The sequence below is a fragment of the Prionailurus bengalensis genome, chromosome E4, assembly GCF_016509475.1.
Source record: "Prionailurus bengalensis isolate Pbe53 chromosome E4, Fcat_Pben_1.1_paternal_pri, whole genome shotgun sequence".
Classification (NCBI taxonomy): Eukaryota; Metazoa; Chordata; class Mammalia; order Carnivora; family Felidae; genus Prionailurus; species Prionailurus bengalensis.
In genome coordinates this window covers 4,505,677-4,527,558 of record NC_057360.1, presented here as the reverse complement: position 1 = coordinate 4,527,558, position 21,882 = coordinate 4,505,677, and the positions used below count along the sequence as shown (strand labels likewise).

At 50.0% G+C, this 21,882-nt stretch overlaps 1 protein-coding gene across 1 annotated transcript in view; it reads left to right on the top strand.

The window, feature by feature from the left end:
- KIF26B (kinesin family member 26B) overlaps positions 1-21,882 on the top strand; it is a 472,500-nt gene that overhangs the window by 209,251 nt on the left and 241,367 nt on the right. The window contains exon 4 of the mRNA XM_043569394.1: positions 8,513-8,679. Within this exon, the coding sequence (XP_043425329.1) occupies positions 8,513-8,679 (167 nt within the window). The remainder of the gene's footprint in view (positions 1-8,512; positions 8,680-21,882) is intronic.

The following is a 21,882-nucleotide window of genomic DNA, read 5'->3' as shown; positions in this document are numbered from 1 at the left end:
ACTAATAAAATTTATAGCCAAAGCAAGCTAAGATAATAAGGGTAATCAAACATCCAGGCCTGGGACATAAGAACCCCGTCGTGGCCCCTTGGTGCTGGCCGAGGGGGTGCGGCTGGACAGCGCAGGAAGGAGAAAAGACCAGAACCAGTCCGTGGGGAGCACCGCGTTAGGGAAAGAATGTTAGCCGACTGTTCGGTGTGATTTGGCCCGCGCGAAGGAAGGTAAAGGAGGACGGCGTTTGACTCGGGCAGGTGTGCCGAAATCAGACGCTGTGGAACCAGAGCTGAGTTCAGGCGGGGGCTTTCTGTAGTCCCATCCCCATCCTGGCTTCCAGACCAAAATATTTATTGAGCGCCCACTGTTTGCAGAGCTGTAAAAACATTAAGTGACAGTGGAAACAATAAATAATAATAAAAGAGATGTTCCCCCCACAGTGAGATATCAATTGCCTGAGAGAAAATGCTATTAGATGGTATTTTCTGGGCTTTGGGGGTCATAATGTCATCAGACATAAAGACGGAGGAGATGTTTGTTGTCCGTGGATGTCTCTGTGCAGGAAATAGATACTGTTGGTATCTATTCCTGGCTGCCTTGTCGGAGTCAGAGGAGGTGACTTTCTGGGTCAATAATGCCATTTAAGATGAACCCCCATGCCGACACACTCGAAGCTCTCAGCCGTTCCCGTCAGCAGGGAAGTCAAAGGTCAATGGCTTACACATTGCGATTTGCAGTGTGGAACCAACCTTGGTTTAGAAGAGCCAGACATCTTCTGCCTTGTTTCCGTGGTCAAGATCATAACCAAATGTAAGATTTACTTTTTCTGAGGGGACACATATAGTGTTCCTCATACTGAGGTATCTGTGCAAAAATTTAAATGTGGCTGAAAGACATGAATCTCACCTAAGATTAACAGATACAGAGTCGGGGCGCCTGGGTGGCTCAGTCGGTTAAGCGTTCGACTTCGGCTCAGGTCATGATCTCATGGTTCGTGGGTTTGAACCCGCGTCGGGCTCTGTGCTGACAGCGTGGAACCTGGAGCCCGCTTCGGATTCTGTGTCTCCTTCTCTCTCTATTCCTCCCCTGTTCATGCTTTTTTAATTAAAAAAAAAATTAAATAAAAAAAAGATTGTAAAAAGGACCAACCTGTACCCATGAATGAGAACTGGGAACCTCAGGCAACTGAGGACCCCACATGTGCAAGCACACATACACGTGTGCAAATGCACACATGTTTTGAAAGCAACAGATACTGTTACTTTCATGAAATGGTCCCGTGTAACCGAGATAGAGCTAAAAGCAGGTTTTAATCAGAACTAAAAAGGGGCACCTGGGTGGCTCAGTCAGTTAAGCATCCGACTTCGGCCCAGGTCATGAGATCTCACGGTGTGTGAGTTCGAGCCCCGCGTCGGGCTCTGTGCTGACAGCTCAGAGCCTGGAGCCTGCTTTAGGTTCTGTGTCTCCCTCTCTCTCTGCCCCTTCCCTGCTCACACCCTGTCTCTCCCTGTGTCTCTCAAAAAATAAACATTAAAAAAAAAAAGAGAGAGAACTAAACAACAAAATCCGGTGGTGAAAATTAGTCCCCCCCCCACCCCCACCCTAAGTTCATGATTAGGACCCTCAGCAAGCATTCGGTTTGTTGCTTCTAGACGGTGACAGTGACATGTATGCTCCATGGTGACAATGAATCCCTGCCACCGGAACTTCAGGTTTTTACAAATGTGTTGGATGGATAGTTGGAGGTTTGGGAATCTGTGTTTTCACAGAAGATTCATGTACCTTTCATAGAATCATGGAAGAAAAGTTAATGCTGAACAGTCTGAAAAGCAGAGGTAAACCATATAGTCTTATAAAAATAAGGCTCCGTGGGGTGCCTGGGTGGCTCAGGTGGTTGAGCGTCCTAGACTCTTGATTTCAGCTCAGGTCATGATCTCACAGTTGGTGAGATCCTACCTCAGGCTCTGTGCTGACAGCGTGGAGCCTGCTTGGGATTCTCTTTCTCCCTCTCTCTCTGTCCCTCCCCTGCTCCCACTGTCTCTCTCTCTCGAAATAAATAAACTTTAAAAAAAGTAAAAAACAAAAAGAAGCCTCCTGATTCCAAATTATGCAGTGAAGAAAGATAAAGTTTCGGGGGTCCCCGCTGTCTTGGGTATTTTCTCCTTCAGTGGATTGCAGGGGCCCCGAGAGCCACACTGAGACAGGCTTGGCCCTGAGGGGCAGCTGGTGGGGGTGGGGGGTGACCTGAAGGCAGGGGCAGGATAGAAATCATCCCAGAGCAACATCTCTGGGCCCAGCCCTAGCTCCTGACTCACTCAATCTTTCCGACTCTCTTTCCTTGTGGGGAAACTGGTTACATTCTCTTAGATTGCAGTTTATTTAGGTGACAATCTCAGGACTGCAGTGAGGGCCGTGTGGGGACCCACGGAAGGTCAGCCCACCTTTCGTATCTGCCTAATGTATCCCCATCGGCCCTGGGAGCTGCAGAGGTGGAGGCGGGGCTTAGAGAGGTAGAGGTGGGGCTGCAGAGGTGGAGGTGAGGCTTCCACAGCTGGAGGTGGGGCTTACAGAGCTGGAGGCGGGGCTGTAGAGGTGGAGGCGGGGCTTACAGAGGTGGAGCTGGGGCTGAAGAGATGAAGGCGGGGCTTAGAGAGCTGGAGGTGTGGCTTATAGAGGTGGAGGTGGGGCTTACAGAACTGGAGGCGGGGCTGCAGAGGTGGCCAGAAAGGGCCGAGTTCTCCAGGAACCTCTGCTTGCCCTTTGGAGTAGCCAGTCTTCCAGGCAGATTTTTACAAAGAGAACAGGGCGTATATTTATGACTGGGAGCAAAAAAGGTGGACCCTCCTAGACTCACTTTTGAATCGGGGGTCCGGGGAGCCCCCCACATTGGTAGGAAAGGTGCTTGTCCTGAGATAAAGTTGGGTACCCTGGAGGAGAATGCCCCTGAGTGGGTGGCATGCCTCCAGGGGCGGGGGACAGCTCGGGAACGTGGGTGGGGGAGGTGTTAGCCTTATCACCAGACAATCATGGAGCGTAAACCCCTCCAGTCCTTAAGGACCATGGCTCCTGAGAACCGGCTCTGGGGTTCATCCCTCACGGCTGAGGGGATCCCCATGAGGCCCGAGGGGTGTGAGGCGGCCCTCTCATCCATGTTGGTGGGAAGCCGACGGGGGGCGCCCGCCTCACCCCCACCTCCGAGCCCCGGGCCCGCACCTGCTGCTCACCCCGCAGACACCGAGCAGGCACACAGCGACCTTTGTTCCTTCCGGCCCCCCCGAGGCCCTCTTTGACTTAAACATTTGGCTGATACCACATTTCGCAGGCTCCCCACTATCGAATCACCCACACACCCCTTTCCGTTGGAGAGAGAACACGTGTCTTTGGCCGACAGCAAGTTTTTCCAGAGAGCCTTCTTTACATCTCCCGAGGCCAATGACTAGGCCAAGTTTACTTCTCTGAATCTGCCTGGTGCTGAAGCTATTACGTAAACAACTCCTGCGGGTCTGTTTCCTCATCTGCCAAATGGGAATGATAGCCAAGCTGTCTACCTAACCCAATAATGATGGTTTCCGATGAGGCTCGTAGGAGAAGAGGTTTATCAAAGCCAGAGGGGTAGGCAGATATCAGGGCATCCTTATTACTGATGATGTAATTGTCATAGATACGGGTCTTTCAACCTTCTCTGCTTGATGGAGAACCAATCCGGTGACTGGCTATTGCCGTTTCACAGAGTCACAGACAGAATTTGAGTGGGAACAGCTCTCTCGTTGCCAAATTTCATCATCTTTCATTATTTTGTTTCTTCTGTAATGGAACAATCCACTTACAACTTACGGTATTGTCCTACGGGTAGTTGGCAGGCTTGAGGCAAAGTAAATTCTTGGTACCAAGCATGACGGAGCCTCAGTAAGAAGAACTCCTGGCAACCATGTGTGTGAAAGATGATAGCTGATCTAACAAGGGGGCTCCCTCTCTCTCAGAATGCTCTAGAATGCATATGATTTTTTAAAGTTTAATTTTTGAGAGAGAGAGAGAGCAAGGGAGAGGCAGAGCGAGAGGGAAAGTCCGAAATCAACCGACTGAGCCGCCCGGGCGTCCCTAGAAAGGATATGACTTTAATTGTTAAATCAAAGCAGCGAGAGCTGCTTTTCCTAAGAACAAGTCTAGCTCCACCATTTTTCAGAATGGCAAAGATTTGGCTAAACAGAGATAATACAAGTTGCTTTAGGCCAGCTGCCTTATGGACTGTCTTTGTACAGTCTTACTGACTGCCAGTGGGTTCTAGGAAACAAGAAAAGGAAGGGAGGAAGAGAGGGAGGAAGGGAAGGGAAGGGAAGAGAAGGGAAGAGAAGGGAATGGAAGGGAAGGGAGGGGGAGGGAGGGGGAGGGGGAGGGAAGGGAAAGGAAGGGAGGGGGAGGAGAAGGAAGGGAAGGGAAGGGAGGGAAAGGGAGGGGAGGGGGAGGGAAGGGGAAGGGAGGGGGAGGGGAGGGGAAGGGAGGGGGAGGGAAGGGGAAGGGAGGGGGAGGGAAGGGAGGGGAAGGGGAGGGGGAGGGGAAGGGAAGGGAAGGGAAGGGAAGGGAAGGGAAGGGAAGGGAAGGGAAGGGAAGGGAGCGGAGCCTCGCACAGTAGCTATACATACTAAGTACCCAATACATGGTTGTTTCCATGAAGAAATGAGCAAATGAATCTGTAGACTCTAAAGGAGGCAGCTTTTCATCCCTAAACTAGCACACAGTGGAACCAAAACATTACACTTGGGTGCTGACAGGCAAGGGGGAAAATCCTGCCGTGTCCCAACAGTCCAACAAAATAGGAAAGCCATAACAGGAACCAAGTCTTCTTACTTCAGTGGCTTAAGGAAAAAAGATTTAATTAGATACATGTAGAGAATAAGTAGAAAATCAGAATCGCTCAGATTTACTCCACAAACATGTTTTAACCATCTCCGCGTGCCAGGCACTGGGTTGATTTTCATGGACACAGTGGTGGGCACACCAGCCCCAGTCCCACCGTCCTAGGGTTTTGAGAAACAGTGATCTTTGGTTAAATGCATCATCGGAACCCAGGTAAAGACACTGAAGGAAGAGACCACCCCTCTGTAACAGCATCCACCAGAGGCTGGAAGGGGTCTGGAAGAACGCTTCTCTGAGGAAGTAGTTCTTGAGCTTGGATGTGAACAAAACGTAGAAACATTCCAGATGGAGCGCGAAGGCATGTGCGAAGACATTGTGGCAAGACCCACTGTGACAAGACAGTGGGTATGTTTGAGGAGCTTAAGGAAGTCCAGAACCCTGTCGGGCAGAGAGTGAGGGGAGATAATTTGGAACAACTGTAGCTCTTTGTATATTATTTCTGAAAGCTTACCATCCCTGGAGAGGCTATTGGGCATAAACACCAATGAAAACGTGAAGTTACTGGTGGCCAGAGCCTACAGGAGCAGGCATTTGGGGGGGACCCTTCTTCCCATTGTGAACAAGCAGAACAAAAACCGGAGAATGCTCGAGAGAAAGCACAAAGCGAGCTCAGCCAAGCTCTCAGAAGGCATGGCCTGCCCCCCACCCAGATCCTCACACTGTGTCTGAAATCGGGGTGCTGGGAGGAAGGGCGCTGTGACCAGGGACCTGGACAGTTTCAAGTTTATATAGCGTTTGGTTTCTTCAAAAAAAAAATTTTTTTTTCTGGGGTGACTGGGTGACTCAGTCGGTTAAGTTTCCAACTGAATTTCAGCTCAGGACACGATCTCACGGTTCGTGAATTCGAACCCCGAGTCGGGCTCTGCGCTGACAGTGCTGAGCCTGCTTGAGATTCTCCCTCTCCTTCTCTCTCTGCCCCTTCCCTGCTTGTGCTCACCCTCTCTCTCAAAATAAATAAAGACACTTAAAAAAATATTTTCTGAGATAAGTAAAATGCTAACATTTGTTGATCATGTTACTGGATCTACCTGTATGTGTTTTATTATTATTTGATGTTTTTTGTATCTGTTTGAAAATATTTTTAATTAGGAGGAAGGGAGGGAGGAAGAGAGAGAGTATAGGAATGAAAGAGGGTCTAGGACTGGCCTGAGCGTCAGGGTCCTGTGCTCAGTTTCACATTGTCTTGGGCGAATCACTTCTGTGCTCCTGTTTTCCTTACGTAAGAAAAGGGGTTTTGAAGGGGAGGATCTTGGCGGTCCCTTCTAGCTCTAAGTCATTCTGTGTTTCTGATTTCTAAGAACCATCGATTATTGAATAATTCTACTTACAGGTTTGGGAATGGAGTGTCCCATGTCCACGAATCCCTACTTTTTTTTTTTTTGAAAAGAGAGATGCAATCTTGCCCGGCAAAGATAGCCAGCAGCTAGCTGTCTTTTAAGGAGGACGGTGCATTGAAGTTCACCTGTTTAGTGACATTCCTGAAAGCCACGAGCCCACAGGATGCTTGCATTCATCCCGGGCCAGACTCGGGGACCTGGAAGCACCTAGAAGCCTGTGCCTCTGTGTCAGGCCTCTCGCCATTCGCCGCCCACATCCTGGTGGCTTCTCTGTGGGTTCGTAGGGCACCTGCAAGGGCCTTTCTTACACAGGGAGGCAGAAGAGTTTCAGAAATGAAAAGGAAACACCGCAGGCAGAGATCAGGTGACAGCCGCGTTCGTGAGCCCACGGACATACGTGGTAACACATGTGGCGGTGCATTCACTCACTGCTATCCTGCCTTTAGATGTGCGCCGAACCAGCGTGTGTATGGTAGATTGTAGCTACCTCATGAAGCAAGATGGTGCTGTGGGTTCTGGGCATAGTTTTGGACGTGGTTGGGGACGGCGCCCTGGACCACGGGAGCTTCATAAGTGCTATTTAGTGGCGGCAGCTGGTCGAGCGGAGCCCTCGCCCCGCGGACAGTAGCAGAAGCCCAAGGACAGGTGACAGGCCCCCAGCATGGGCAGCAGCCCTTGCTGAGTGCACAGAATGTTCTCCCGGCCATGGGCTACTTTTGCCGCCTCCTTCCTGGGCCCTCTTACGTGGGTCAGGTTTCCTAACAGCCCGTTGAATGAACGAGAGTAAGAAAGTATGTGTTGGCAAAATTTCAGCTGCAAATGCCAAAGCTTTCCAAGTAAGAGCATGAATTTAAGCAAAGTTTCAAGTGAATGGACCTCAGAGTAATGGCTGTTCTGCTAATCATGAAAAGTACAAATGTTTTTATGTTCAAAGGTTAACAAATGGGACGCTTTCACTGGCCTCCTGGCCTGCTCAGTTACAAAGTGGAAACTGTTCCTGATCTTTGCTTTATTGTACTTGTATTTTCTAGGCAATTAGAAGGATTTTCCACTCAGCATTTAAGAGGCTTGAACTGGCTGCAGACTCTTTTTTTAAACTAAAGTTTGTTTGTTTCTTTCTTTCTTTCTTTCTTCCTTCCTTCCTTCTTTCCTTCTTTCCTTTCCTTTCTTTTTCTTTCTTTCTTTCTTTCTTTCTTTCTTTCTTTCTTTCTTTCTTTCTCTTTCTTTCTTTCTCTTTCTGTTTTTCTTCCTTCCTTCCTTCCTTCCTTCTTTCCTTTCCTTTTCTTTTCTCCTTTCCTTTTTCTTTCTTTCTTTCTTTCTTTCTTTCTTTCTTTCTTTCTTTCTTTCTTTTTCTTTCCTTCCTTTCTTTTTTTCTTTCCTTCCTTTCTTCTTCTTTCTTTCTTTTTTCTCTTTCTTTTCTTTCTTTTCCTTTCTTCTTTTTCTTTCTTTTGTAAAACTAACATTTTTTTTCCCTTTTGTGCATGGGCTGAAGTTTTAAAGTAACAGGCTTTCCAAATAGCATGCTTAGGCTTTGCCCACATAATTATTACATTTGTCGTGGAATTAGCACTCCTTGAAAGTATATTTCTACATAAGATTCTCATTTTGCCCACAAGTATGGTTCTTCCTAGCGTATCCTGTGGGTTTTGGTAAAACAGACCCAGCCCCATCCAGCGGACCATTGCAAATAAAATGGAAGCCATTTATCTTAATGAATGAGTAGGAAAATCAAGTCTGTTGAAGTGGTTGAAATCCTCCAAAAAGGGACCACTTGGTAATCCATGGGGGCTGTATCCGTTTCTCTGAGCTTCTCTTGGTGCTGTTTGCTGACTGCTCCCCGAAACCACAACAAGTGTTTTAATTAACTCCTCACTTTGTTAGCAGGCTCACCTCTCCTTTAATGATGTCTTTGCCCCACCCGTCTGTCGGCATCTGGGCCAGCAGTAGATGTTTCTGCTCTGGTCTTGGGCCGCAAACTGTGGTAATGGCTCAGGCTTTCCTCTCCAAATGGACAGGAAACACAGGCATAATCAAAACTCAACAGTGTCAGGGGGGTGATTTTATTCCATTATTTTTAATGAAAATGAGGAGGTGCCCCGGGGCTAAAATGCTAGAAAATAGCCTCTGAGAGGCCCTGAGCCCCCACAGTGCCCCCTCCCCACCTGCCCTGGGGCCCGCTTGCCCCAGCAGAGAGGGATGCCGTCAGCGGTGCTGGGGAAGTGCAGTGAGCCACAGGTATTGAGCTCAGTGTCTGTTTTCCTTGTCAGATCTCCCAGCTGATGACGGAGACGGGCCGGGAGGGCCTGACCGAGGCAGCGCTGAATCGCTACAATGCAGACAAGCCTTCGGCCTGCGGCGTCCCGGCCTCCCAGGGCTCCTGCGTGGCCAGCGAGACCTCCACAGGCACCTCGGTGGCCGCTTCCTTCTTCGCCAGGTAAGAGGGGCGTCCCAGAGCCTCGGTTCTTTCGGACGAGCCCGCCCGGTTAGCCTCTCGCGTGCGCCGCATTAGCTAAAGCACCAGGAAGAGTCTGGGGCCGCTCTTGGACTTGACTCTTTCCGACAGGGCTTCTCAACCTCGGACGGCTGACAGGTTGGGCCAGACAGCTCTGTGGTGGGGGACCGTCCTCTGCGTCACAGGGTTCTTAGCAGCGTCCTTGGCCCCTGCCCACGAGATTCCTAAAGCATCTTCCCCAGTTGTGACAACCAGAAAGGTCTCCAGACCTTACCATGTGTGCCCTGGGTCGAGAGCCACCGCCATAAGAATACGTGGCTCTAAGGATGTCCTCCTGGGACGAGGACTTTTGTGGGCACAGCCCTGTGGTTGGTGTTTCCAGATTTACATCCTCATCACAGAAAACAAACTGCTTCAAAATTAACTATTAAAGAGATAGTAGGTTTTTTTTTTTTTTTTTTTTTTTTTTTTTTTTTTGGTATGTGGATAGTTACCGTATACTATCCGGCTAATCTTAGAGACTTTAGAGACATGAGAAACAAAAACCGAAAGGTATTTCAACAATGTTTTCTGCCTAATTTTAGCAGTGGAGCAGAGACAGGGCAGGAGACAAAAGACAGCTGAGCAGAAGGCACTTTTGGGATCGTCTAATTCAGTCCCCTTGTTTTATGAAGGAGGAAACTGAGGACCAAGAAAGTCAAAGTATGAGTTAATTTATAGCAAAGCCAGAAATGGAAACCAGATTCCTCTGCTTTATTTATTTATTTTTATTTTTATTTTTTTTTTTTTTTGGTTTCCTCTGTGATTCATTATTCGATCCTTGGAACTTCACTTTAGAAAACTTCTTCTAGGGGCGCCTGGGTGGCACAGTCGGTTAAGCGTCCGACTTCAGCCAGGTCACGATCTCGCGGTCCGTGAGTTCGAGCCCCGCGTCGGGCTCTGGGCTGATGGCTCAGAGCCTGGAGCCTGTTTCCGATTCTGTGTCTCCCTCTCTCTCTGCCCCTCCCCCGTTCATGCTCTGTCTCTCTCTGTCCCAAAAATAAATAAACGTTGAAAAAAAAAATTAAAAAAAAAAAAGAAAACTTCTTCTAAGATTCGCGAGCTCCTGGGCGGGCAGGAGGTAGGACACATGACCGCGGATCGGAAATCAGAAGACGCCTGCGGTTCGAGTTACGGGTCTGCCTCAGTTTCCTCCTCTATGAAACGAGGATAGCACCTCAAGATTTCCCTGGAGGCTAAGACCAATCATTGTAAATTATGAAGTGCTGTATAAATGGTGATTCAACGTGGATTCAGCTAGTGTGTCGGGAAGAAGGAGTACCGTGTGGTTCTTCTTGCCGTCCCTGTGCATGGTAATGTCCAAAGCACCCACATGAGGAAGGGACTGTGATTAGGACAGGAGCAATCAGAGGAGGGACAGAGGCTGGTGGCCTGTGTTAAAAACAACTACAGGGGCTCCTGGGTGGCTCCGTCGGTTGAGCGTCCGACTTCGGCTCAGGTCACGATCTCGCGGTTCGTGAGTTCGAGCCCCGCGTCGGGCTCTGGGCTGACCGCTCGGAGCCTGCTTCGGGTTTTATGTCCGCCTCTCCCCTGCTCACGCTCTGTCTCTCCCTTTCTCAAAACGAAATAAATATGAACAAATTTTTTTAAAACTACAATAAAGGCAGCGCATAGGCTTGTCAGAACACCGGCCCTGAGATTCTCATTGTAGGTCGGTGCTGTGTTTATTGTCCTGTGCACAGTGGGGCCGACCTGAGTGTATGGGAAGTAACAGGAAACACAGTAGTCTTCTCTTAGCCACGGGGGGTACACTCCAAGGCCCCCAGTGCATGCCTGCAGCTGTGGATAGTACCAAACCCTACGTGTGCACTGTTTTCTCCCATACGGACCGGCCCGTGAGGAAGTTCAGTTAATAAATGAGGCACGGTAAGAGGTTAGCTGCGATAACTAGCAATAAAATGGAACAGTTATCACCACATACTGTAGAAAAGTTAGGTGAATGTGGTCTCTGCCTCAAAATATCTTCCTGTCCCGAACGCACCCTTCTTTCGTGATGTCACATGGTTAAAATGCCCTCCGTGGTGAGGCGACGTGAGGCGAGGACGCGGAGTTGCGACGTGGCGTTAGGCTGCTGTTGACCTCTGACGCCGTGTCTGAACGAGGATCGTCTGCTTCCTGCTTGAGGTCAACCACGGATACCTGAAACCGTGGCGAGCAAAACCGCGGACGAGGTGGTCTACCGCGTGCACGTGCTGGCCACCTGACCACGGGCGCTATTGTGTTAGTTCCATCTGTACGTGCATTTCTATGTTGTCTGGGATCATTGAGCCAACTAACCGGGGGGCCGTGTCTCTGCCATTCAGGAAGGGAAGGGATGGAACGGAATGCGCAGACATGCTCCAAGCGCAGAGGATCCCAGGACCTAGGTGGGTTAGGAGAGCATGTCCAGAGGCGGGTGACGAGAGTACTGAGGAACTAGGAAGCCATGTCACGGCGGGGCTAGTCTGGAGAAGACGGCCCTCGGCTGTCTCTTGGGCCGTCGTGTGAGAGGAGGATTTGGTGGGTTCTGTAAAACACCCAAGCGTGTGGGCAAAGGCTGAATAAAACCTGGCGCTGGAGCTCAGCTCCGACACCCTCCGGCTCGGCTCTCCCAGCTCAGAATGGAGGACAATTTGCACACCATTCGAACTGCCCTGGGACAGACTGAGATCCCCGTCACTGAGGGAAATCAAACTTACCTTGGGGGACCGGCTTTGATGCTGAGAACATTCACTGCTCAGATGTGGGTTGACCTCCTGTGCACCTTCCTGACCTGAAATACTCTGAATGTGAGAAGCCTCAGCTCAGGCTCCACCCAGAGACTTTTACAGGTCACTCGCAGAAAACACCAGAAGCGGGACTTGAAGCAGGAAGAGATGGGAGGTTAGGACCCCTGATGGCCAGCGTTTAGGGCGAACGAGTGTTTCCCGCAGCAAGGAACCCAGCGGTGCTTTGGAGCAGGGAAAGCGTGTGGACACGAGACAGGCCGGGATGGCCCAGGGTCCGAATGGAAACACGGGGGTGAACCCAGAGTGGGGGGGCCTGTCGATGGTGGTGGCGGGAGCCCCGGGTGATGTTAGCGATAAACAGACACTGGACTGAGTTCAGGTTGCAAGAGCTTGTGGCGGGAGCTTTCAAAGAGCTGGAAAGGATCCGTGGGGCTGCCTAAATCCTCATTGTTACTTTCTTTGTGGTGAAGGCTGATAGCACTAGGAGCTTAACGGTTTAAGGCATTCAGAGTACGCGGTTTGCGTTTAAAGGGTTTACAATGTATGGTGGGGGGGGGGGGATGTCACGTGAAAGAGACTAGTGTTTCACACACACACGTGCACATGTGCACACACACGCACATGCACGTGTTCCCCTCACGCCCTCTCCCTGTTTGCCCTGTCGGTCTCCTCCACGACAGCTGGGAGTTCACACGTCCCAAAGAGGGAGGCGGTTCATATGCTGCCTCCCTGTCACTGATGGGAACCTCAAAGCAGAAGATCGAGTGACTTTCTCAAGGCCCAGAATAGGAAGGGACGGAACCGGGCACGTACCTCGCCTCTGCAGATCCCCCGAGGGTCTGCATCGAACCACCCCCGCTTATGTCGCCAGACAGCCGACCGACTTCAGTGCTCTTCTGCCTCCAATAAAGTAAAGCTGGGTAAGGCGACAGTACAGGTGGCCTCCGGTAGGGGTGACCTCTTTTGTTGAGGGTTGTAGACACCGACTTTTCTTTGTGATCTCAGCCTTTCTCTGTCAATGTTTACTTTCTAGAGCTCTGCGGAAAGGTCAGGTGGACTTTACTGCATTTCTGCTACAACGTCTATAAGATAAGAGTTCCAGTTCTGAATAAGCAAGGATACCTTTGGCCGGAGCAACTCCAGGCGTGCGGTCCGCGGGGCCGTTCCCGGTCTGTGACGGGCGTAGAGGTTGAGAGGAAGCATTTAGAAACTTCAGTCAGCCAGTTCACAAGAGTAATTTTATGTCCATTAGGATCTGGGAATAACGAAGTGGAGCTTGTATTTTGAATGTAATGAAAATTAAAGAGGGGCGCCTGGGGAGGCTCCGTCGGTTAAGCGTCTGACTTCAGCTCAGGTCATGATTTCGTCTTGGTTTGTGAGTTCGAGCCCTGCGCCGGGCTCTGTGCTGACAGCTCGGAGCCTGGAGCCTGCTTCGGATTCTGTGTCTCCCTCTCTCTCTGCCCCTCCCTGCTCATGTTTTCTCTCTCTCTCAAAAATAAGTAAACATTTAAAAAATTTTTAAAAATCAAAGAAAAAGTGATTCCTCACCACAGATAGTTTGAGAGGCGCCTTCTTTAGAAAATGATGATGCCCGGAGCATTTTGTCCTTTGATCCTTATCTTCCCAGAATTTCTTTATTTCTTGAAATAGCAGCATCGTGGTAGACTGTCTGTGCTTTAGAATTTCCGTGCCCTGGTTTTTGAAAAACATTTTTTGGGGGGGAAAAATAGTAACCTCATACTAAAAACATAAATAGTCGTAGTAACCAAAGAAAGACGGGCACAATTCTCATCAGGTTGGGTGGCTGTTGTGTGTTGACTTTGAACTTCACAAACGAGGGAATCTTCCTGCTCCCACAGTGCTGGGAAATGGCAGAGTAGGGTGTGATTCGGTTTTTCGCATTTGTTGGCTGTTCACTTTGGGTGAAGATTTACTTAATTATGTACGGAACGTGAAACCCAGGAAGACCTCCTGGGTGGATCCCCAGCATTGCAGGCTGAGCCCAAGGAATCTGTTTTTATTTGAAGAGCAGCGACCAAATTCTGGATTATGTGTCCGATTGCCTTGGATCTTGGTAAATCAGACGAATCTTTCAGCTGACCTCCGGTCTTCACGTTGATGTTCTTTCCCAAATAACCTTGAATGACCATTTAGAATTGTGTTGTTGTTTTTATCCGTGAAGGAAATGAGCATCTGGAGGAGTCTCCTCTCTGTTCAGAGCAAGTGTTTGAAAACGGTGAAAACTACCAGCTGTCACGTGAGCTTTACAAAGGCAGGTTCCAGTCCCGCAGAGCTGGTGCCGCCATATCTGGGCGCTTGGTGGGCATGTGTCTTGAGTGTCATGTCTTACTACTGCCTCTTTTGTTTACAGCTCTCGTATTGAGTTCACAACGTTTGGAAGACCATGACTTCTTATTACAGTCAAATCAGACTTCTTAGTATGATTATATAGAGGCCATCTTTGATTATCAATGTTTTTTTTTTTTTTTCCCTATTTTTGTAGCGGAAATGTGAATGTCTCCAAATCTGTTGGCGCAGGTTTGATTCTCTCTGGTTACTCAGCGTCTCCAAACCCTTTAGGGTGCATCCGTTTGCTCACTCTTGGGTCCATCCCATTCATTAATGCTTCTCCCAACCCCCCTCTCTGCCTCTGATTTTCCAGTAATGGGGTAATTTTGAACTCATTGATTCTCTTCTTGAAGACTCTGACCTTGAAGCAGTTTTCTGCTGTTGATTAAACGTGCGTCTGTCCTGGGTTTGGAATATTCTGGGGACATTTTGGTGTTCTCTGCAATATCGGGGTGCCCTCACATACATTTTGTGGGATCCATTCGCTCTGCTTTCTCTTCCTCTCTTGCCTTGTTCCTCATTTCCTTCCGTCATTCGTTCGTCAGGGATGTTATTATATTTCTGTCCAGCTCGACCTGTCATGCGATTTCTTTCATCTTTGCGTATGGACGTCTCCTCCTATTACCTAACTGCTTTCTCCAAGCCCCTTGCGCACGGCACCGACTGTTCGTGACTGATTTGTCTGGTTTTCCAGGCATTAAAACCAAGACCAGCTTGGGTCCTAGGGTCAGGGGCTAAGTCAAGCTGCAAGAGCTGTCTCCTGGCTCCGAGGCCCCGGCTTCAGGACCAGGTTGATCCGTTCATCACCCTCCTCGGGACACCTACTCTTAGTGCTGTGTGGACACGTGCTCTGTATGCCCAGCTATTTCTGTTACGGGAAGGTCCTGCCTAAAAGCCCTCTGCACATTCTTGCCAGCGGCCGAGGCAAACAGTGCCTTGTTGCTCTGCTACAGCACGCACTTTTCATATATAATGTCGTACAGCAAAGCCTTTCTTTAGTCCCAGGCCGTGTGAACACACAACAGTCGTGCTTGGTTTTATGCTGAGAGTTTGTGAAGTCAGAGGAGGACGAGACGGAGCACGGGACTACGTGTGGTCCTCGTGTTCTTCCATCAGGTACTGTGCCCCCTGAGGGATGCTCACATCTTCCTCTGATGAGCACTTGAGCGATTAGCACCAGAGAAAAACTATGCCAAACACAGCCCGGTTGGTCTCAGGTGATGTAGGAGGCAGAAAATGGAGCTGCGCACTCAAGATCCGGCTCTTTCTTAACGATTCACGGTGGGGTTGGAGTAAATTCCCACGTTAGTGTCTGTTCTAATGGAATGATGCCTCTAGGGAAGACGGAGAGCTTCTAGGGGCTCATGTCGCGGAACTTTGCTGTATTATGCTTTCGCTGTCTCTTGTTTTCACTGAACCTACACCTACCTACACTTACCCCCTCGCCGGAATCTCATTCTGACCTGGTGTCGATTCCTTCCCCGCTTTCCCCCAGTTAGACCCTTCCCTGGCCCGCTCCAGCTCCCCGTTGGTCTGTTCCATGCCCCTCCCCCCGGAAGTGAGGCTTCCACTGACTTCCTGTGGCACATTTGTGGTTGGAGTCGGCATGCAAAATCATGCTGTTTGCTCCTGGGACAACAACAACAATTAGAGTGGCGGGTGAGGCTTAAATGCAGCCACCACCATGCTGGTCGAGCTGAGGTCCTCCCTCTGGGCTCCCTCAATCCTTGAGGGCCTCTCTGTCCATCTGCTACACAGAGGTACAGTGTGGGCTTGTTGGCACAGCTTAGGGCAGCAGTTTTGAAGGCCTGAATTGGAGGCCAAGCCCCTACCCTCTGGGTTTCTTGTTTATTTATTCTGGGCAGGTCAAGCTCGCTTTTCTTAGAAAACCTCCGTGGCCTTCTCGGAAAAGAGGGGACTCTTGCTCATGTATATGGATGAAACGAATTTGTAGGAATCCTACCCGTATGAACATAGTTCCGCTTGAACACGCATCTGTTGCAGTATGAAAGGGACACATTAAGAGGAGCCAAATGTATATTGAGTGCCATCAGATGTCAGGGGCTCAAGGAAACAGTCTCAGGTGTTTGCTGCATGAAAAAGTAAATCCTCGATTGCTTACGAGAGACAGTGAAAGCACTGAAGAAAAAGTGGCCGTAATTCAAAGTCCACACTATTCTCCTCTGTGTTCAAAGAAAAAAAAAAAATCTTGAAACGCTTGAAATGGATAACCCTAACATCCAGGACCAACCCCAACAGCCTCCAGAACCGCTCTGTGTTGGGGGTGTGTGGACCATAACAGAAACGGCATTCATGGCTTGGCCCGCACCACTCGGGGCCGGCGATCTGCGCGTTTTCGGAGGTGGTGATCTGCACTTTAGCAAATGGCCAGTGTTTGCAGCCCTTTCCCACCTCCTGCTGCAGGGATCGTGTAGAACAGGGCAGTTTCTGATTAAACGAGCCCTTTGTCTGAATGCTGGCCTGTTGGTGTGTTGGCAGTCGGCTTGCAACATCTGGAAATCATTTGCACAGCTCTGCCTTGGTTGAAAACCCGATTCATGCCTCGGTGTGGCTGTTCGAAGGCAAAGCAAGCGCAGTGAGCCCGAGGAAGCTCAGGTATTCTCACGGTTGGACATTCTGGTTCTCCCTGCACATTTTGAGTATCTTCTTTTCACCAGGGTCGGGGTGGGGGTGGAGAAGAAGGGTATCGGATCAAGAGAAAGATGAAGTAGTCTGAGGTGGAATCCACAACCGGCCACGGACGTTCTGACTTGAGGCGAGTGACTTGACGTCTGGAGGCACGCTCCCTCGGTTACCTGGCGGTGGTCCCGGGTACATGGCGGTCGTCATCGTGTCTGTTCCACAGGGTTGTGGTGAGGATCACGTGGAAACGCGAGAGCACTTTGTAAACGTCGTCTAGATCCTGCAGACGACATTAAGATGGCAGCAACGGAAAGGGATGGAATATTCTACCCTCCCTGGGAAGCCCAGCGAATTCTCAACGTTCCCTATGGAGCGGACGACTTTTGTCACGCCCACCGTTACAGGGTGCTTACGTGGCACTTTTTCCCCTGGGCTAGTGACCAGGGAATAGTTCCTTTCTTTTCTTTTCTTTTATGTTTATTTATTTATTTTTGAGAGAGAGAGAGAGAGAGAGAGAGAGAGAGAGCACGCACAAGTAGTGAAGGGGCAGAGAGAGAGAGGGAGACGAGGAATCCGAAGCAGGCTCCAGGCTCTGAGCTGCCGGTGCAGAGCCCGATGTAGGACTCCAGCCCACAGACCGTGAGATCACGACCTGAGTTGAGGTTGGATGCTTAACCACCTGAGCCACTCAGGCGCCCCAGGAAGTGGATTTTAAAAGCCTACACTAATGAAGTCATGTCCGGTCTCTGTCCATCCTCCACTCTCTCTGAATGGACTCCGGGCCATCGCATCCTCCCTCCTCCAGCCCCAGTGTGGACCGTGGGGCAGTCAACAAAGAAAGAGACTGTTTCCCCTTTTGCTTCCATTGTACTCAGCGTTTTCATTCATTTTCACCATCGGCTTTGGCCAGGTCCCAGCTGCCTGCTCCTCAGTCCTCCCCAAGTCGCAGGTAATAGACTTCTTAGTTGCTCCTTCCTTCCTTCCCTCCTTTCTTCCGGTGTTTTCCTTCTTACTGTTGGATTTTTTTCTGGGGCTATAAAACCAAAAGATAAACCCCCTTCAGGCGAGTTAGAAATGTGTCGTCAACCAACTGAGCCCCACCCGATGCAGCTTCCCAAGACAACCTCGCCTTGTGGCTCACTCATGTTGCCAGTCGCCGACGGTGCCTGGTTCCTCTGCGGTGAACTATGCTCCTGAGCCCCGTGTGGGCAGTGTTTGTCTCTGAGGTGTGACGCCTGACCTTTTCAATTGCCGCAGAGGTCCCAGCAGGTCACCAGGCCAGAGTGGTAGTGCTCAGTGCTTCCTCATTTAAATGTAACCAGGTGACATTTATCGAGGGTTTCATCTGTGCCGCACACAATTCTGAGTACTTTACGCAAATTTGAACTTCAAGAGCCCCCCATGAGTTGGCCCTCTTGTTATCCCATGGCTTAAATCTGGAAACGAAAGCACGGATCGGACAGTGAGGCCAAGGTCGATGCAAAGCACACGCGCCACAGAAGCTACAGAGAAAAACATTTTGACCGACGGCTTTGTATTTTTCTAATTTTGTAAGTTGCTAAAATACCGCTTCGTACCTCACTCAGAGTCGAAGCTGAAGGTTTTCCAGGGACTTGCGATCTGCTCTTCCCCCGTCCTCCCCCCTCCCTCTTGCTTACCGCGCTCCAGGCACACCCACGTCCCTGTACTTTCTCAGAGAGCGCGAGACCATTCCCTCCTCCGAAGCTCTGCTCTTTCTGTTCCCTCTGCCCTTTCCCCAGATTTCTGCTCGGCTCCGCCGTCCCTTCCTTCAGATCTTTGCTCAGATGCCCTCCCTCACCTCCCTGTGTAAAAGTAAAGGCATCCTGTCTCTCTGTCTCCCTCCTCCCACACAGCACCTGCCTACTGTCTTCAGTGTTAGTCGAATGAACAAACGAATCTCAGACTACAAGGGAGGAGGGCAGGCAAGTCTCCAGATTTTCCTCCACCGAAGTTCTTTGAGAATTTCACACCTTTTCCCTTTCACTTCAGACCTCGTGCTCAGGGAGTGAATTCCCCGCTTAGCTTTAGGACGTTTTGGGGAGACGGAGTCAGAACAAAGCCCGAAGAAGGCATCCTTGGGAAATTGGGATTCTTAGGAGAGAGTGAGTGCCTGGTAGTCTTTTTCAGAGGAGGATTTCCAAGAGACGGGGCAGGTGGCCCGGCCTGGGGCAAAACACACAAACAAACGATCAAACAAACAATCAAAGAGTTAAAGCAGAGGAAGGAGGCAGGACCTGCACAATGCAGCAAGGTACGCCCATTTTTCTTCCTGTCTCCTTGCAAGCCTGTCTTTTCCTCCCTTGACTAAACCTCTTCGCTTTTGGTCCCCTGCTTTGATTTATTATTTTAATTCTATAGCTGTCCTGGTGAAGCATGTAAAGCATTTGGGGATAAAATCATGTGGAAGACATTATAGAAACGAAAGACGTGTTGTTTTATGTGGTACTGGGTAGGGGTTCACTATGCTGATGAATCATTTCGTCGACGAAAACACAAATCTGTCCACAGCGTGGTCTATCCACTGAACAAGAAATTGGCTTCTCATTGAGGGGCTAGGAAGGAGGAAGTTAGGGACATCGTGATACTAATTTGGTGAGAAACACGTAGAACTGAAGCGCGGAGGGACGGGTGAAGTCTCTGCTTTTTTATATTGCGGTGGCGGGGGGGTGGCCCTGAAGGTGGGATTTTTATTTTCTTGCCTCTAACATGGAAATGATGAATTTCTCTTTTTCTTCTATCTGATTATTAAGGCGTAGATCTCATGAGAACAGTGCCTGTCCGATCCCCACCCCACCCCTGGCTGCCCTGCTCTTGGCCCATGCCTTGTATACAACAGGAGCTCAATAAGTGAATGTTGAAACAGGGAACCAACCATGCTTGAAAAACTCAGGCCTGTCTTGCTTCTCAAATGACTGAAATGCTTAAAGAAGCTAAAACTTAAAAAACAAAAAACAAAAAACAAAAAACAACCGCGGGAGTGTACTTGAAAATCGTGTAATTTATTATGCTGCCTCAGAGTTCTCATCATTCGGAGCGCTAGTATTCGTGGGAAAAGTAATTGTGATGGCTAAAACATAAGTGGAATTTTTTTTTATCATTATTGATTTCAACACAGATTCTGCAACACATTTTTTTTTTTAAGAGGAGAGAGAGAGAGAGAGAGAGGGCGTGCGCATGCACAGGCCAGGGAGGGGGAGAGAGAGAGTGTGTCTTCAGCAGGCTCCACCCTGAGCACGGATCCCGACGCGGGGCTCGATCTCACGACCGTGAGATCGTGACCTGAGCCGAAATCAAGAGCCAGCCCCTCAACCGACTGAGCCACCCAGGTGCCCCTCCCTGCAGCACACTGCTTCTGATTGTCGGCTTTCTCTTTAGCTTAGGCCGAAGTGATTTTAGCATCACACCGTAATGACGTGCTGTTCCTGGAACCTGGTGTGTTTGTCATGAAATACACTGAAATTCGGGAAACGCCATTTCAAGAGTCTAGAAATAATGGCCTGTGTCATTTTCTTGGCACCCTCCAACACCGAGGCCGTAAGAGTCCATAGTTTGTCCTTTTAAACTCTAGCAAAGGGGAAAAAGGGCCTTGGCCGTGACAAAGGGAGACGAATTGTCTTGGGGCCTGTTGTGAAAAGGGTGTAATCAGCGAGAGGCAGGCCGCTCTGAATAATAAGGATAATAAAAAAGAATAAATGTGGACCATCACTCACAATTTATTTCTAGTCTTTTAGGTGCCTCAAAAAATAAATGTGGTTCATTTTTCCCAAATAAATTTTCCTTTAGTATCGTCTCTGTCTCCTTGGTGCTCGATCGAAGGTGGCAAGATGGCCCTCGCGGAGCGGGCAGAGTGTTTCCCCAGCCTGGCTGTGCCGAATTTTAGCGACGCTCCCTAGGGATGAAGAAACACTGAAGTCTTAAGTCTTGCTACATGCCCTAGCCACCTGCAAGTATTTTAAACTCAAAATGACACCTTGTTCCCACCCTCCAGGGCCTCTAGGTATCAGGGTAAAGTCGAGAGAGGGAGTGGAGGAGGGTTACTAGCCAACGTGTCATAGAGTCCTGGCTGGGGTCTCCCAGGAGCCTCCCCCACTGGGGCCCGCAGCCCCTCACACACCACTGTCTCCGGGCCCCTCAGGAACTCATGCGATGGACGTAGCTGGTGGTAGCAGGCACTGTTGACCTCTGCCCCCCTGTGCCTACCACTCATGGTTCACTGAACCAAACCTTATAGCTCCCGAGGTCCCCCGCCCTTGTGACTCTGCCCCAGGGTTTTCCCTGGCTGCCGGAGACCACCTCGCTCAAGCGTGGGGCCGGCCAGAGTGCCAGGGAGGAAATCCTGTTGGGAACAGCTCCCACATAAGACTGACGGGAGGTGGGGGTAGTTACCCCAGCTCCCCTGCCCGTTGGTTGGGACATTGCTGAGGCCTAGTCTACTCTGACCCTGATCCATGGTCCAGATTTCCTCAGTAGGACTGAGCCCCAGCTGCCCCTGGATCAGCAGCCCCTTGATAATGAACCCTGTGGTGGCCTCCTTCCCTCCCGGTCTCACTCCCACGCCCCTACTCCTGCTTCCTGGAACCACCTGCCAATTAACCCTCCCAGCACTTTCATCCTCATCCAGGGATGCTTCCTAGGACCCCCAGCATAAGATACTGGCAGTATGTCTTCATTCACTCATCCATCCATCCATCCATCCATCCATCCGTTCATCTGTCCATCCACCATTTTCAAGTCCATGCTATATGCCAGGCGTTACATTAGACACCAAAGACAGCAAATGGGCAGCCACTGCCCTCAAGGAGCTCTCAGTCCAGAGGATCCTCAGTCCCATTACTGGGCACTTAGAAACAATATAGAAGTTCAGAACAGAGAACCCCGGAACTCCCAGGATCACTCCCCCTGAGTCGAGGGGTTGTTTGGATGTCAGAGGTGACTTCACAGCTCTTGTTATTATTATCAGAAGCGATCTTATTCATTCATTTGCTTACTGGCTTATGGCCTGTCTCCCCTTCTAGCGTGTGGGATCCATAGAAAGAGGCACTTGTCTCTCTGTTCCCTAGTGGCATCCTCAAACCTTAGAATGGGGCTGGCGCTTGGTCAGTGTTTGGTGAGTGCCCCCTGGGGCGTCTGGTAGCCTCCTCCCATCTCTCCTGGGGTGGGTCACCTGTGAGGCAGCAAAGCTCAGTTCCACTGTGAAAGTAGTGTCTCTGCTTAGGGCAGGAGAGAAAGAACGGGGCTCCCTGCCTTGGACGCCACGCCGCGAGGGCTGGGGCTTCCTTTCGGTCCCCGCTCCTTGGGAACTAAGTACTTTGCCCAACTGTGTACCTGAGGCGAGCGCTTTCCTTTAACATGATGTTTCCTTTAACATCGGGGCACCTGCATGGTTCAGTCGGTTAAGCGTCCA